Source organism: Lacerta agilis, chromosome 9, assembly GCF_009819535.1.
Source record: "Lacerta agilis isolate rLacAgi1 chromosome 9, rLacAgi1.pri, whole genome shotgun sequence".
NCBI lineage: Eukaryota > Metazoa > Chordata > Lepidosauria > Squamata > Lacertidae > Lacerta > Lacerta agilis.
In genome coordinates this window covers 17,250,502-17,268,199 of record NC_046320.1, presented here as the reverse complement: position 1 = coordinate 17,268,199, position 17,698 = coordinate 17,250,502, and the positions used below count along the sequence as shown (strand labels likewise).

Below are 17,698 nucleotides of genomic sequence, written 5' to 3'. Positions count from 1 at the left end.
TGAGTGGTTGCATAGGTTCTGGTTCAACTATCTCCCTGCACCCATGTAGGCAGCACTGTCCCAGAGCCACGTTCGTAGGACAGCCATGGATGAACACCAGGGACAGCTGATGGAGGGAACACCAAACAGCTTCCCTGATGTCCCCTGGACTCGGGTGCAGGCCGAACCCCTTCTGGGGAATGCCAAACCAGTGTGTCCTTGGATTCCTTTACCGGAATATCCTGTCACATACCTTTGCCTATCACCTGAACCAGAGCCTATCCGCCACCAAGAGCCAGTGTGGTGTAGTGGTTAAGAGCGGTAGACTCGTTATCTGGGGAACTGGGTTCGTGTCTCTGGTCCTCCACATGCAGCTGCTGGGTGACCTTGGGCTAGTCACACTTCTCTGAAGTCTCTCAGCCCCACTCACCTCACAGAGTGTTTGTTGTGGGGGAGGAAGGGAAAGGAGAATGTTAGCCGCTTTGAGACTCCTTCGGGTAGTGATAAAGCGGGATATCAAATCCAAACTCTTCTACTTTTCTTCAAGAGCGTAAGTGCTCACCGCCAACCACTCACCCTTGTAACCAATCCCTCAACCCTGCTGACATGGAGGTCAGCCATAAATCATTCCCAGATACAGACAGGTGAACACCATCAGACCTGTAAATGGATGCATTGCGATAGGTGATGCCTGGGTGGCATATGAGTGCTCCCCCCATGGACAAAACCTTTCTGGCCACCACGCTCTGGATGTGTCTCCTGGCCCTCTTGGTGGCAGCTGGGCTACGACTCTCCCCATGTGCGCCTATGCAAGAGTTGCGACCAAAATATTTTGAGTCCAGGAATAGTTGGCCACCAACTTTTCCAAGTCCTCCTGCATGCGGGTCCGCAGGCTCAGACTGGGAGCTTCCAGCAGGTCGTTCTCGCCCCGCTGGAGCACCATTGCAGCAGGCACGTTCGCAATAGACAGCCTGCTCCTGATCGTTGGGAGAAGCTCCACCCAACACATTCCATGCCTGTAAATCCAGGATAGCCGCATGTGCTCAGGAAGCCCGAGCCGGTGTCCAGTTCCAGACTCTGCCACCCTCATGCTGGCCCAGTGGACAACGCTGTGCCCGACTATCCAAATGTGCAAGGGAAGCGGACCTACAAATGAACAAAACACAATTACTGACTGTACCTCAGTGCCGTTTCCAAACGTACCCTTTGTAAGCCTCGGATTTCCAATGGCCCAAGTCCTTGATCCTGTCTACCGACAGGCCCAGATGCACAGCGGTGGTAGCTGACCCAATGCGGAAGAAATGAGGTGCGAATTCAGTGGCCTGCCGGCCGCATGCTGCTACTGCCCCAAAGAGGAAGCTCGTAAGCCTCGCATGGGTTTATATAGGTCCCGCATTACTGCTTCTTCAAGGCACCCCATTGGCCAGATTGCACCCAAACAACGCAGTACCCACCTATCAGGGGTTGTGGCTGTTCCAGGATTACCCACCCACAACACCGGGTCAGGTGGCCAGCTCACACCACAACACGTGCCCTCTTTAATGGAGGACCCAATTTCTCTTCTGTGTCAAGCAACTAACAAATGTAAGAAATAATAAAAAAGAGTATCCACATATTGAGTTCTTCCCTTACTCACTATTTTAAAGCATGTAGAAAAATTTCTACCCAATGTCCTGAACTCATCATATTGTGCATCTCTGCTACCAAGCACTCAGTGAGGTTAGAGGTGGTTCACAATGTCAAATTCCTTCTTGAGATTGTGTGTTGCAGGCACAAGATTGAGTGTCAGCAGTCAAGTATGAATCAGGTGGTGTAGACCCAGTAGCCATTTCTGAGATTGCAGACAGTTGCTTTCCAGCAGCCATGAAGACAGAGATGGCTACTGGTTTCCTAAATCCTCATATTTTTTCCACACAGTTTTATACCCACATATATGATTGCCTGTAATAATTTGAAAGCATGAAAAAGCCACTGAAGTGCATTAAAAGTAATTTAATGTAAAGAACAAGAGGCCCTTTCGGTTTTGAGCCAATAATGTTGCATCTATAGTTCAACCTGTTTACTCATCTTTCGCTTTCCTTAATGTTTTCTTTTTCTTTTCTTTTCTTTAAAAAAATCAGTTGATTTTTAAAAGACCAATTGTAAGTTTTACTACTAACGAAAGAAAATCTTTGCCATGGGAAATTATGAGTAAAATTCAGTGCTGCTGTTCCTCTTGCAGAATGTTTTCTGATCCAGCTGAAGGGGAGGCAAATTTTGCTAGTTTCCTACAGCCTTGGTGCCACTTTCCACATTGTTGGAAAACGATTTTCAGAGGGTACAGAACTACAGTGGGGAAATTGCTCCCCCTTTTCTTAGGTTAGTAGACACTTCCATTGGATCAAAAGTCATTCTGCAGTTGGAATGACAGCATTAGTTTTCCTCCATGTCTGGACTAGAGGCTAAGACATGAGAGTGCATTTGTGTTCATTTTATAGTATAGCTTATTGGCTGTCATAATTGATCTAGCAGCCTGTCATGCTTTGCTCTGAAAAAGTGTTTCCAGAAAGAAGCAAATGATATGAAAGAAAATAGTTTCCAATTCCAACAGAGGAACTGAAATGCACACATAGTTTTGGTATTCTTGCACATACACACCTTTTTAACCAGACACACAGTTTACATGGTAAAAAAAACTGATCATGGGAAAAAATCATCATTGTGTTTCCATAGAACACATAGGCAGCATAGAAACGCTATAAATAAAATGAATATAATCTCAAGTGATTGTAAGATATTGCATCATCAAATGGAGCTTTGGATGGGTTGTACCAAGTGCTGTTCTGGCATTCTTTGTTACTATAATTTTACACCTAAGGGGAAGATAGCCTGCACTAGTGATATAAAAGTTGGTTTAAGATTTACTTTATATGTGAAAAACGTATTTTCAAATGACATCAGGGAGGTGGTGTTTTGGTGAAAAGCTGTGGTGTTTGATTTTTGCATTATCAGCATTTTAGTCACGTGACACTTTATTTGATAATTTGATTGATACTGCAAATCAGAAGACACCTGGATTGTTGGTGGTAGAGACTTTTAGGGGGACTCTGAACTTAGAGGTGGCGCTGTGGTCTAAACCACTGAGCCTAGGGCTTGCTGAACGGAAGGTCGACGGTTCGAATTCCCTCGACAGGGTGAGCCCTTGTTGCTTGGTCCCAGCTCCTGCCCACCTAGCAGTTCGAAACACGTCAAAGTGCAAGTAGATAAATAGGTACCGCTCCGGTGGGAAGGTAAACAGCGTTTTCGTGTGCTGCTCTGGTTCGCTGGAAGCAGCTTTGTCATGCTGGCCACATGACTTGGAAGCTGTCTGCAGACAAACGCCGGCTCCCTCGGCCTATGGAGCAAGATGAGCACTCAACCCCAGAGTCGTCCGTGACTGGACCTAATGGTCAGGGGTACCTTTACCTTTACCTTTAAACTTAGTATTTCTGCAGGACAGATTTAAGTGCATACTGAAACTTTAGGATTGTACAGTTAAAGAAGGTTGGAAAGTGATGGGAAAATGTATTGAGAAGTGTGAGATGAATAAATTGGAAGACACAAACACCCCACAAGCAAATCAGGATGAATGTTAATTGTCATGTAACTACCCCACAAACAGATCAGAACAAATGCTCAATAAAGAGCAGATATAGTCTAACCTTCATTTAAGCTTTGTGCAAGCAGGGTTTTTTTCCAGCCAGAACTTGTCAGAACTCAGTTCTGGCACCTCTCAGGTGGGTGCCATTGCCATTATAAGAGAACAAGGGAAGCATTCATGGTGAGTTCCAGCACTTCTTTTTCTAGAAATATAGCACTGTGTGCAAGCAAATCAGGGTGAATAGTCCCTAAATAGATTGTCTGGAGAAGTTCTTTGGCTGCATCTATACTACAAATATATTCTGGTTTTGTACCAGTTTAGCTACTTGCGCCCCAATAATCATGAGAACTATAGTTTGGTGAGGACCAAACTGAAAGGGGAATAGATGACATTTCCCATTCAGAATCGCTGTTTTCACAATTCTGAAGTGAAGAAGGAATGACTATTGGAAAGTAATACTTTTGTCCCTATGAGGCATGTGTACAGTTCATCTTAGCTTCTGGCCAATAATATTTTTGGAAGATCCTAGACCAGAGGATTCACAGTTGTTTCCAATGAGGCTCAGTACAACATGGCTCTGTTTAAGAAATGGGAATTGTGTTTGTGTGTGTAATGCCGCATAATACTTCAGTAATTTGTTCCAAAGATTTAGCCACTCCATTATTGAACATTATATAAAATAAATTGGGTTAGCCCCAGAGCTTATCCAGACAGAAGTATCTCCCAGTAGTCTGCAGAATGGGGTTACAAGCTCATTGGATGTAATCAAAATTAACGGGGATAATCCTTTGCACAGTTTTATGTTTATACAGTATTTCAAGAATGGGCTGGACCAATGTACGCTCGCACAAAGTATGGCATTTCTGGATAGTAATTAGACATGACTGGCAAATGTCCTTTAGACACTATTATTTATCTCCTCTGTGTGGTGATTGTAGAGCCTCAGGTTATGCAGTGGAAGACCCTGTTCTTCCCAGCTGTTGTTCCATCCTCTCAAGAGAAGGGATTTTGAACAGCACATTGCTAGAATATCTTAATAGCCAAAGTGTGGGGCCTTACAGTGGAAGAGGTGGTCCTGAGAATTTAATTGCAAAAATGTGCAACATATAGTATGAAATTGGTTGTTTAAATATATTAATAGAGGCAAAACATGTTGCAATAAATATTGTATCCATGTGTTAGGAATAGCATTGGGGAATCCTTGCATTGTAAAAAGCTAAGTTATGTTATTATAAGTTGTTTATTTAATTAAGAGACTGTAATATGTTGTGGAAACTTGGACATAAATTAGAGGGAAGATAAAAGAAAGGAATACTGAAAGGAAAATTTAGTTAAGTTGTCACTTTAAAAATAAATAGAAATTGCTACATGCGGCGTAAGAAAAACTCTTGAAAGCAACCAGTGGGAGTCTGCAACATATGACAAGGATTGTTTAAACCCTGAAATGTTAGATGCTTCTAATTAAAATAAGACAGTAATTCTATACCATTTACCTGGGAGTAAATCCCATTGATTCCAACAGGCCTTACTTCTGAGTAGACATTTATAGAATTGTGCTATCAATGTATTGTTGACATGACCTACAAAGGCACATGTAAGACTAGGTCAGAAATATGTACAAATACAAGAATGGGAGATGCTAAAAGAAAGCAGAATTTCATAGTATGAAAATAAATGCTGTCGATAGGTACTCAAAGTAAACAAGATAATTAACACCAGCTCCCACAAGAGGTGGTGAACACTCCTTTCCTTGGAGGTTTTTAAGCAGAGGTTGGATGGCCATCTGTCATGAATGCTTTAGCAAGATTCCTGCATTGCAGGGTGTTGAAGTAGATGGCCCTTGATCTCTTCCAACTCCTAAGATTCTATGAACATTGCACTCCTATGTATATCTGCTCATCAAGTGCAGTGGGACTTTATCCCAGGCATCAGATTGCAGTGTGAATAAGACAAGTTCTGACAAATAAGATCAATTTCAGAATGATGAAGGAAGGACTACATTGGCAAATGACACCAGCTAGGTTGATTAAAATATACCCAGAAACTACAGATCATTGTTGGAAATGTAAAATACCAAGGGGGGGGATATTCCATATTATGTGGTCATGTACAAAGACCTAGATATTTTGGAATTTAGTATTATCAGAAATAAAAAATATAATGGGCTACAACTTCCCAAGAGATCTAATGATAATATTATCCAGATATCTGGGGTAGGGGGCATGGAATACCAGAAGATATAGATATGACAACTTATTTGTAAATGGCTACTATCAACATAATATTTCAGAACTAGAAAAGTACCACCTATTTGCCTAACTAAAGCTTGGGATGTGGTGCATATGGTAAAATTAACCAATCTGGTTAAAATGATAGAGGGTAGACAAAGAGAAAATGTTTTTATAGAAAAATTGAGTTTGTTTTTTTATATTGGAACAATAAAGTGCAAGACTCAGTGAATTCATACTATTTGTTGGGGAAAATTTAAGAGTACAAAGTATAGATGAAATAATTGAGCTGGGGAAGGATTATTACTAGGTTCTTTTTTCCTTTTTTAATGGTTAATGATGTAATTAATTACTGGATATTAAAACTGTATTTATGAATAATATTTTGTGGGAATTGCACAGTATTAATTATAGTTCTGTACTACTGTAGCATATTGTACATTTCTGTATTCTTATAAAGAATTATAAATACTCTGAATAAACTAAACTGAAGGAAGGAAGGAAGGACTAACCAATGTTAATATTGAGTCTATTTAGGCAGGCTGCAATCCAATATACCCATTGAACTCAGTGGCACTTACTTGTGTTATAAGTAGGGTTGGAAGGTTGGAAAACAAGGAAAATCCCATATTTGGAATTACAAAAGAGGGATTGAAAAGAAAACTGCTAATATATAATAATATCTTTATGTAAATCCATGGTGTGGCTGAATTTAGTGAACTGGGGAAGCATAGTGCTAGAGAAGGTGTAGAGAACATCATTCAAATAATGTAGTGATTTGAGCATTTTCCCTTTGACGAAAGGCGAAAACACTTGAAACTTTTTAGGTTAGAAAAATGGTGGCAAAGGAAAAAAATTAGGTAATAAAACACTTCAGAGTGTGGAAAAACGGAATATATTTTTTCTTTCAATTATAATACTAGAAGTCAAGTTCTCCCAATGAAATTAATGTACCAGGACAGACAAATGAAATGACTTCTTCACACAATGCATATTATATTTAATTTATGGAATTCACTGCCTTATGATGTGTTGACGTCCAGTGCCTTGATGACTTGAAAAGAATTTTGGAGAGATTCATAGAGTAAAATTCTGATTGTCAGCTGTTGAAGGGAAAACAAGAGAGGAGGGATGTTGCTCCATGTGCCCAGGGGCAAAATGGATATTGGTGGGGTGTAGAGTGGGCAACAGTATATCAAAAAGAAGGAAATGTAGATGAGGTTTAAAGTGAGAAAAACAACAGCAGAGAAAACAAGGAAGTACTGTACTAACAGAAGAGGCAACTAAATGTCACATATTTATTTGAACTATTCAGCCAATTTTTACTTTGTAGTACAATAATGTTGTTCATCCCCCGCATATGTTCTTGTTTCACAGGTTCCTGCATAAGTATCACCTACAGCCAGTGCCAAATGCTGCCATATAACCGCACCACTTTAACACCAGTCCTTTCCATTGTCAAAAGCATTGAAATGGAAAAATTTCTCAAGTTCTTCGGTTATCTCAACCGCCTCAGCTGCTATCAACACATCATGCTGTTCGGCTGTAGCCTTGCTCTTCCTGAGTGCATCAGTGATGGTGATGACAGGTATTTGGGAACTAAAATGGGGTAATCAGAACTAGCTACAACCAAATATTGAATCATGGCAATGCAGCCTAGAGTTAAACCATATGGCCTTTTTGATTGAAATAATTTAGCTGTGGATAGCAGTCTCCAACAGATTTTTGCCAAGCTAAACGAGCTCAAGGGAACAAGCTGTAGCGTATTACTCAGGGACAATTAATAGCATTCTTATAACAGTTTGAACACATTAACTCTTGTGAATGATTTTGTTATAGATTATGGGCCAGTTGGATGCATCTTAATCCACATTTAATTTAGTGGCAGAATTCAATATGCAGCGTTTTGAAATGTCCTGTGAAAGTATTTGTCCTCTTCCCTAGAAAATACAGCTCACCTTAAATATAAACAAATTCTTACCTATCTGAGGTAGTTTTTGCCTGATGTGTTGTACTTTGAGTAGCTTTATGCAAGGTATACATTCCATTTCTCCCATCAGTAGCCCTATGCAGCTGAATATTTGGTGGTTTCTATAGTCCTAGATCATGCATGTGGTTTTTAGGCTCTGTGGCGAGGTTTCAGTGGGGCCTGCTACTGCCATCCCCTCCACACATTATTTCACCCTGTATAAAATACCCTATGTATTCTAGCAAAAGAAGGTTAAGTTTTCCATCCGTGTAGCCAGTAAAGACACAGACTTGTTTGAGGCCAGGCACGGGGAACCCTACTCTTGTTATGGTCACATAATTGTGCTTTTCAGTTTAATAGGGACAACACTTGAAAAATACTGTGTTTTGTGTTGACACCAGGAGATACGTTATAATATTGAAGATTATGATTTCTCAAGTCTTAAGCAGAACTAACAGGCTTACAGTCACAGATCTAGACAGGAGGATGAATGTGAGCCAAGAGGTCACCCACATATCCTGAGGCTTAGCCCCCACACCTTACTCTCCCCAATTTCCTTTCCTTCCCAGTGCCTTCCCATGCTGTTGGAAAGTGCAGAATCGCCCTTGTGCAGAGTGTGCCAGCACCAGCCAATCTCTCCCCCCCCCACACACACATAGAAGGTTCTCCGAAACTCTTCTCTCCTTTCCCTCCTCTGGCTCACCTCTGCAGCATCCTTGGGCTGCTTCTGGCACAGATCTCCCCCACTTTAGCCTGCTGCTGGGCACCTCCCTTTTGTCTGCTACATCTCCATGCTGTGCCATGGCCCGTGGTGATGGTAGCTCCACCTCTTCCTCTCTTGGGGCTAGGAGGTTGCTAGAGAGGCAAGGAGGCTTGAGTTGTTCCAGTTTTCCTGGGCTTCTGGTTCCATTGGATGCCACCAGGACTTAAGTGCACCAAGCCAGCCCTGTGGTTCATGGGTTATTGAGCCAGGCTGGCCCTGCGAGGGTGGACAGCATTAAGTGGGAAAACTCTTTCTCCCCTTCTGTCCTGTCTGTGCACGCTTCCTTTTCTTGGTGGCGGCAGTGGCAAAGGGTTGATGAAGAGGGGAAAGACTATTCATGTTTCCCTGCCACCACCACCTTCTTTTCTTTGTGTCTTGGGACACAAAGGGGAGAAATACTTTTTTGTGGTTCTGGTAAATGTCATTAGGGCAGGGTGCTGTTTGTTTCCTCTACAGGGCCGTCTTAATCATATCCGGCGCCGTGGTGCAGAAGGGGCAGGGCGCGACATTCTTGGAGCCCCTCCCCCCTCCTCCCCGCTCCCTGCACTTGGCAGCTCAAGGCTCACTTGCCGCATGGGCTTCCTCAGCAGTCCCGCTAGTGCCGCAGGGCGGGCAGGAGGGAGAAGGGCGCTGCATAGCTTTGTGCGCCGCCGCCACTGCCTCCTCTCCTAGGCAGGAAGGAAGAGAGTGTGGCTGGCCGTAGGAAGAGCCACTGATGCCGCCACCCAGCATGCCCTCACAGCTGTTCCCAGTTGGTGCTGGACTCTGATGGGCGGGCGCCATGGTGCAGGGCGCCACTAATCCTAATGTGTAAGACAGCCCTGTTCCCCTCTTACCTGCCACCTGCCATATGTGGGGCATGTATCCCCTCTTGCCTCCCCTTGAGCCACATATGCAGGCTTGCAATCTAAATAGGTGCAGGTGGAAAAGGAAAGAAGAAGTGGGTAAGGTGGGACAGCAAGAGAAAATAGATTACTAAATTTTAATAACTGGAAAAGTTACATGAAAATGGATATTATTTGAGGCACTTGTTAAAGAGCAGAAGAGTTGAATCAAATGATACTCTGGAGCCAATGAGTTCCAGAGATAAACTACTGCCAAAGGAAACAGGCAGAGGCATGAGAAAAACAGATGTAATCTTTGATCTAAGTAAGAGATTAGTACCAGAGGAACATAGAGCTCAAGGAGGAGTATAAAGCTTAAACAAGAAATATGAAAAGGAGGTTCAAGCATTTAGAAGTACAAAGTAAGAAATTTAAGTGAATGTGTTAAAGGCAAGAATCCAGTGCAAATAGGAAAAGAAGGAGAAAATCATGATAATTTTTACAGACAAGAGCGTGAGATGAGCTGCATAGTAAAGGATGATGGATACATGATTTTGAAAGGGCTTGGATTTGCAATGAAAAAAGAGAGAGAGTCAAATATTGGTATTGATTCTAGTTACTCTTTGAGCCACCTTGATGTTACAGTCAACAAGTGATGAACATGTATGTGTGGATGAGCCTTTATTTTCATGAGCTTCATGCATACCTATAGACTTAGAAAGTTTTTCTAAGAAAGTCTAACAATGTATCCACCGCACCACATTCATCAAATTCTCAGATGTATTCCCAGTCAACCTTATTCACTATTTAGGCTGCAGCTACCTGAGAGTAAACAAAACTTAATTCAGTTGGATTTACTTCTTCTATGAATGATAATTTTTACTTCTTCCATGAATGATAATCATATCATTCATAGTATTAAAGATGAAACATTGGGTTTTGAACCTAAGGCCTAATGTTTGTCCTGCCCCCATCTCCAGTAGATTCCAAATTAGTTTTCCAAATCAGGGTGCTGGCTGCTTTTCTTATTTCGAGGCTATTAAAATTATATTTAAATAAGCTAAAATAAATAAATGTTAATGATTATAGTTTTTGACGTTGTGCATTTTAGTTGCTGCAGGTGTGCTGGTATATCTGAGTGGAAATCAATTCAGAGTGAAGAAATCTCTTCATTCACAGAGTGATTAGCATTGATTCACACATAATGTTTACATGTGATTACACACTAAATCATATGCAGTGCTCATCTGTGCAATGTCGGTGATTTCATAAAGATGGCAAGTACACGTACATAGGTTTATCATATAAAACTTCATTTGACAGCCTTCCATGCCACCATTAGCTCCTGTGGTACTCAGGCCCACTAAGCATGATTGATCACTGAATATACCCAAGTGATGATGCCCTCTCCGTGTGGCAGCTGTGGAAAAATATATAGTTTGCCTACATGGAATATGATTGCATTGTTTCTCTTCAAATCGTATAAATCTTGTGTATCATGTATTTGGTGTGAATAGTGACAATTATCAGAACTCGTTTCCCATGTCCAAGCCTTTTTGTGATTTATATTTATGTGTGTGTGTTTTGTTTTAGTGCATTAGTAGTTGAACACTTCTTTGTTGCACCACTCCAGTATGGGAGTGCTCATCAAGACATGAAAAAGAAGTGGCAGATACCAGCAAGGTCACCCTCCCCCACTTGCCCAAAGCAACATCCCATCATTTTATGAGGTTAATTCATTTAGTTGTTTAAAGGCATGTTTGGGGCTTCCTGTCACTGTTCATCTACACAATCCCTAATATACCTTACATTGTAACAAAACAAAGAGATAGTAAGGTATTTTATTCCATTTTTTCCCTTAAAATACTCTTGCAATTTTTTGACATAAAATACCTCAATGTTCACCTAGTTGCCAAATATTCGGAGTCTGATTATATTGGTTTCAGTTTTTTTATACTAGACAAATACCTAATTGTTGTATTTAGTAATTGTATTCAGTAAAGACTGCTTACCTCCTTTGGGGACAGCAGCACAGCACGGTGAGCCACAGGGAGAGGGCATTCCATCGCCGACATGGTGGCTGATGTCATCATTGGCCTCAGCTGGCTGCAGGGGCACTCAGAATTGCCTGCTCAATTTTATTTGAATTGGCCAATCATGGCCTTTGCAGGGAGGAGACAAGACCCTTTAAAGGCTGGGCGCACTTGGAGTGGGCAGCATACTCACCCCACATGTCTGGGCTGCCCGGTAGGTGAGCAGCGCACATGTACAGTATGACTTTGCTGTGGAGCTAATTGATCATTGTATTCAGGGCCAGGAAGGAATTTGCCTGTGGACCTATTGAGCCTGTCTGAGCGTTTTCCCTTTCTCATAGCAATTGTCACAACTTTGGCAGAAAAAGACATTGGGTTGGATCCATAGTCTAAGTGTTGGGGTGGGGAGTGAAGCCTCATCCACTCCTAGGTCAGGATCAAAATGCAGGGTACCCCAGTAAAGGAGTCTAGAGGGAGAGTTGTATCTGGTGGTCTAGACACCCTACTGGCAGCCTGGTGAGACTCCTGATTTGGGGAGATACCTGAACCCAGGCTCTACCCTGAAGGAGTAACTAATCAGGACATGCCCACTTGGAAGTAACCTAGAGTTCAGTGGAGCTTAATCCCAGATAAGTATGCATGGCAGGAATGCAGAACTTGTTACTCTCCTAAAGCTATTGGATTCTAACTTCCATCTCAACTTGAACCATCCTAGCCAATGGGCAGAAATGAAGGGAGTTGTAGTTGAAGAACATCAATGAGGTATAGGATTGCAGGCTCAATAAATGAATTACGTTTACAGTAAAGAAAGCTCTTGATATCACTTAGTACTGTGAAGTACTAAACCTATGAGTGCTGAAGGGACAGAAGAAAATCACATCAAAGGTATAAGCTATTAATAGCTACTAGAGGGGGCTGGTTATGTGTCAAATGAAGAGTGGTAAGAAAGCAGAGGGCTAAGTGATAAGGGCAGCTGGCAAGGAGATTAGTGAAAAGAAAACTATTGTTCTTAAGATATGAGGGAATTTGTGGAACACTAATTATGATTGGCAAGTATTAACATAAATATTGTCAAGTGTAAAAACAGTCTAATTTTGACATCTGGTTCAATTATTTAATCTTGATTTTTTTAAATATAAAAATGTGTCCTCTGTTTTAATTATTTCTTTTGGCATTAGAAATCTGAAACATTTATTGTTTTTATAGCATGGTATTAAGCACATGTTCCGGGAGTTTTATTGTCCAAATCACAAGCGGAAAGGTTTGGTCAGGACACATAAAACATCTTTCCTCCATTGTTACAGAGGAAACATGAGTTCCAGCACCTATTACAGGGTTGGAGAGGAACATGAATAGTCAAACAGAAGAGGAAAAGAGCATCTAGGTGTGTGTCTCCAGAAAGCGTCTGTAGAAAGAATAGCTCTGACTAAATGGAGTTTAGAAACCAGTGCATTTCATTTGACACAGCAGGTGAAAAGTGTTTTTTGTGGGCTCGGGGGGGGGGGGGAGAAGGCCGATTTCACTCAGCCAGGTGTTTTTCAAACTAAATTAACTATATTTGGGAGGTCAGGATGAGCTAGTGTGATGTGCATATTTCCTGCAGAGTGCACCTGGCAGTTCTGCCTTTAAATATACCCCTTGATTACAAGGTTATCACTGTTGATTGGTGTAAATGTTTTTATGAGATAATGCAGGCCAGTAAATCTTCCATTTTGTATTGCAACTGATTAGGGACTAGGGAACAAATGTTATAAAAAAGCAAGGTCTGCTATAAAGGATTTAAGTACATGTTCCATGGAAATTAAAGGGGGGGGGGCTGCTCTGTGAATAAGCAGATCCAAACTTGCTTGTGGCCTGTGCTTGGAAGAAAAACATCAACATGAAGCAGTAACCTCAGCCATTCCAGTGGGCACATAGCACTTGTATGCGGATGATCACCAGAAACCCAGTGATTTTATGTGGGCTGGTGGAAGGCCCGACTGGATGGCCGTGGTGGCTGTGCCTACGCAGAAGGAATGCGAAACAAATTTTCTAGCCTTGAGGCTGCATTCCATAATGGCTTTTCTGAGAACCGCAGTGAACTGGTATCTGGATAAGTAGGTGCCATCCTTATAAATGAGTAGTGGACCTTCAAAAAGGCAGGGACCTTTCCCTAATGTGGCTCCTTTCCCTAACTGATTTGTCTTGGAGGAGCGCATCAATCGTGGGTGGCATTTAAAGGGTCTTGGCTCCTCCTGCCAAATGCTACGATTGGCCAATTCAAACAACATTTAATAGGCTGTCCCAAAAGGCCCCACAGGTAGCCAAGGCTATGTGGGTTACGGAATGCCCTCTTCCCCCATCTCAGCTCACTGAGGCTATACAATGTCGCAACCGCCACTGTCCCTGAAGAAGATAAGCGAACTTTCTGTTGGTGGATATTTGAGGGGGAGGGTAGTTGATCAAAGGTAAGCTGTACTACTTCCTCTGCAGTGAACTATGGGGTGAGGTGGTGGAAAAGAGAACAGGTAATAGAATCAGTCCCTCTCCTCTTCCCTGATCCCCATCTATTCCAGAGTAGGGAGGGCGGAGAAATTCAATTCCGTTTGCATTTAAAGTCAAATTTATCAATTTTGTACTTTCTGAAACATATGAGAACTGAAACATGGTTATTCTTTGAAATGTACTTCTCCATCCAACTAATGTTTACAAAAATGTATATATTAGCCACCCAGATTTGCTGGGGCAGATGGGTGTGTCTACAAATAATAAAATTCCATTAGGATAATTGTGCACCAAAATGGCTATGAATTTTCATGAGAATTTTTAAAAAGAAATTTTGCAAATTTCTGCAGAAATGTGGAGAACCAAATTTAAGATTGGAAAAATGAGAAACTGAAAGAACCAAAACTGAAAGAACTTGCCATCCTTATTTCAGAGTACCCAGTGGGCTATTTACAGATAATTTTCATGCTGCTTTTGTGGATGTGACAGCATGCACACAATTAATAGACAGGAAATTATTAGGGCAGAGGTATTTTTTTGAGAAAGCTCATGCAGTACAAGCTCTGGTAGTCATAGCCCAACTCTCCTGACCCAAGTCTGATATTCAGTCCACTGAACCACATTGTACTTTATGAAAGTATTAGGAAGGACTTGCAGAAAACACAGACCAGAATTGATGGCATTCTGAAATAACTTTTCTCTTGTACAGAAAAACTACGATAGGCCAGCTATTCCTGATAATTCTTCTGGTTAGAGTCAGCTGCTGAATACTAGAAATGCATTTTCTATGTCCTCATACTTGCCTTTCTGCAATTAACTTGATTCCTCTTAAATAGGAGGACAGAAAACACTCAATGAGCCATCATGAGGTCATTTGGCTGAGAAGCAGACAATAACTGGTGGCACTCTTTTAGTTATTAAACTCTGAACAAATGGCAATAATTAGTGTTAACAATGTTCAGTTTGAACAAGAAATTACTTCAGGTATTTAGGAATGTCAACACAGTACAGCTTTAAAAACTCTTGTCCAGACTTAACAGCAGGCTTCTCCTAAACTTTCAAGCTGTGAAATATGAACCCTACCATTTCCACATTTTACACACCCTTTCACACACTGAAATACTATCTACAATGCGCATCAAACATATCCCCTCTATTTTTAATCTATTTCTGTGCAGAATTTGCTGCTTGTAGTGTTGTCAACTTCAGTTAGCAGCCTCATTCTCATAGAATATGTTTCAACTGATTAAGGCTGTGTACACACCACACTTTTAAAGCACATTTGAAGCACATCCTTCCCCTCAAGGAATTCTGGGCACTGTAGTTTACCCCTTCCCAGCAACCCTTAACAACCTTCAGAGGTCAGAATCGTCTGAGGGAAATAATGTGTGTAGGAGTGGGGTTCATGCTTGTTGGTTCAGCCCCAAGCAATCTGCATATAGTAGGTGTAAAAGGTTTTTTTTTTAAATGTACAATGGATACAGTTGTATGCACATATGGTATTCCATGTGATTGGAAACCCTGCATGATCTTGAATCCAGTCCTTTTAAGGACCTGCCAAATGGCAAGGGCCAGAAGATCCCACTGGGCATCAGTGCACACGCAGAACACATAAGGCTAATGATAGTCAAACTGAGACTACCGGTATTTCTCCATCAAGGTGACATTCTTGGGACAATGTTTATGATGGAATGAACTGTGTGGAAAAGTGTTACAAGAATAGTGCATTACGGTTATACTATACCAATGTTGGATATGAAAGAGCAAACATTTCAGATAAAGAATAGTTAGTCTACTACCATTTTGGAGACCTTAGATGATCCAGCATTTTAGTGTTCCAAAACCATAGAGCAATTTACTCTTAATTATCATTGGATAATGCTGGTTACAATGCACCACAGGAGTCATCCTATAAGTATCCTTCTTTCACTTTAGGGCAGTGATGGCCAAACTTGGCCCTCCAGCTGTTTTGGGACTACAACTCCCATTATCTAGCTAACAGGACCAGTGGTCAGGGATGATGGGAATTGTAGTCCAAAACAGCTGGAGGGCCAAGTTTGGCCATCACTGCTTTAGGGTCTAAAGATTGCACTAGTGGTGCATACCTGTCATGTACTCCAGGTGCATGAAGTGTGCGTATGAGTGAAAGCAAGACCTTCTGTGTGATACATCCTTGGCATATTATTTTATTTTAGCATAAGTGCAGTATCCCCAGGGCCTGGATTGAGCAGCACATGGTGCTTGCCTGCATAGTCTTCAGGTGATCTTTCACACATCTAGTGCATTCATGCTTCCATCCACATGAAACTGTCAGGGGCGGGATCATGGTCTAGTTCAGGAAGAAAATGATTTCAGAGAACAATGCTGGCAGGTAGCTCCTTTTTCTGTAGCATTTCACAGGAGGGTTTCATAGGTATTTTATCATAGGAATCATTGTGGAACTGATCTTCAGGCAGGAAAAATATCTTGCATTCATGGGTTCCATTTTGGAATGTGCAAAAGATAAGCCACACAGAACACTGACAGCTGATTTTATCTCATGATCCAAAGAAATTTAGTCAGGGAATACAAGGACTCATGCTGTGTTACATTATCCTATGTCCTATGGTGGCTTTAAAAGCACACACACACAAATGGTAGCACTCATTTATTTTTAACATCTGGTATATAAAGATTAATCAAGATGTAGATGCTTAACCATAATATCATTGTTGACAGGGGGAACAAATAGGTCTGTATTAAATTTGATCACTGCTTCATATTTATTTGCTTTACTGAGCTTAAAGGACCAAATGTAGTTGTGGCAAGTGTTGTGGTAAATGGTATGGCATAGAATTAGCATTTTCTTGGTTGCTTCCAGACCATAAACTTGGCCTATTTATCATAAATTTCTCCTTTTATGAGCCCAGTCATTTCTAAATTATTAAGTTGTTAGTATAACCCATGCAAGCATACTGCTGCATAAGAGACTGATTTATAATAGTTATGCTTGAAATAATTTGCTGAATCTTCCTCCTACACACATAGGTTTTCATTTAGAAAATCTAAACTTATCACTGTGTGGATGTGAGCATTGAAACATTAACTTAGTTGATAAAGTGGAGGGGAAAACAAAGCAATGTCACAAAGGACCACCCATCCAGAATCCCTGTTCAAATCCAGAAGAAAAACACACACCAATAAATAAATTCCAGTTGTGCAGCTTCCCACTCAAAGAATGAATTTATACAACAAAAGAGCCACATGGATTTGTTTACATTTTTAATATTCAGTATAATTAGTTTCTAACTGTATGCATTAAAAGCAACATGGTGGAAAACACATCATGCCATAGTTTTATTGGATTATTTATTGGAATTTTTGTATTCTGATCTATGGAGTTGAAAAGTCCTTCTGCACCACCCAGAATGAATGAAGGGCCTTCTGTTTTTATTTTATTTTTAAATGTATATTTTTTTACTGACGTGTTTGCCTCTACCAAGTGAACTGTTAGCAATTTTGTCTTCTGCATTAGTGGAAAAATTCTCCCCTTTTAAGATAGGTTTGTTGTGTAATTATTATTCTATTTGTGAAGTATTAGTTTTTTAGTTTTTAAAAAAGAGAAGTAGGTTTTACATATTTTAAATTAAATGCTTTCTCAAGTTAATTGAAATCCTGTTTATATAATACTGTTATGGGTTTGCAGGGGGCCAAGGATCCCTTAAAAGTTCTGGGTGCCAGGTTCTCCTCATAATTTCTGAAATTAGCAAATTAGGAAAGATGGGGTTTGATCAATGGATTTAGCAAGGCTTTAAAAAGC

The 17,698-nt window shown here is 41.0% G+C and overlaps 1 protein-coding gene across 3 annotated transcripts in view; it reads left to right on the top strand.

Moving 5' to 3' along the window:
* CORIN (corin, serine peptidase) overlaps window positions 1-17,698 on the top strand; it is a 105,149-nt gene that overhangs the window by 27,430 nt on the left and 60,021 nt on the right. For all 3 annotated transcript variants that reach the window (XM_033159808.1, XM_033159806.1, XM_033159807.1), the window contains exon 4: window positions 7,204-7,414. In XM_033159808.1, the coding sequence (XP_033015699.1) occupies window positions 7,204-7,414 (211 nt within the window). The remainder of the gene's footprint in view (window positions 1-7,203; window positions 7,415-17,698) is intronic.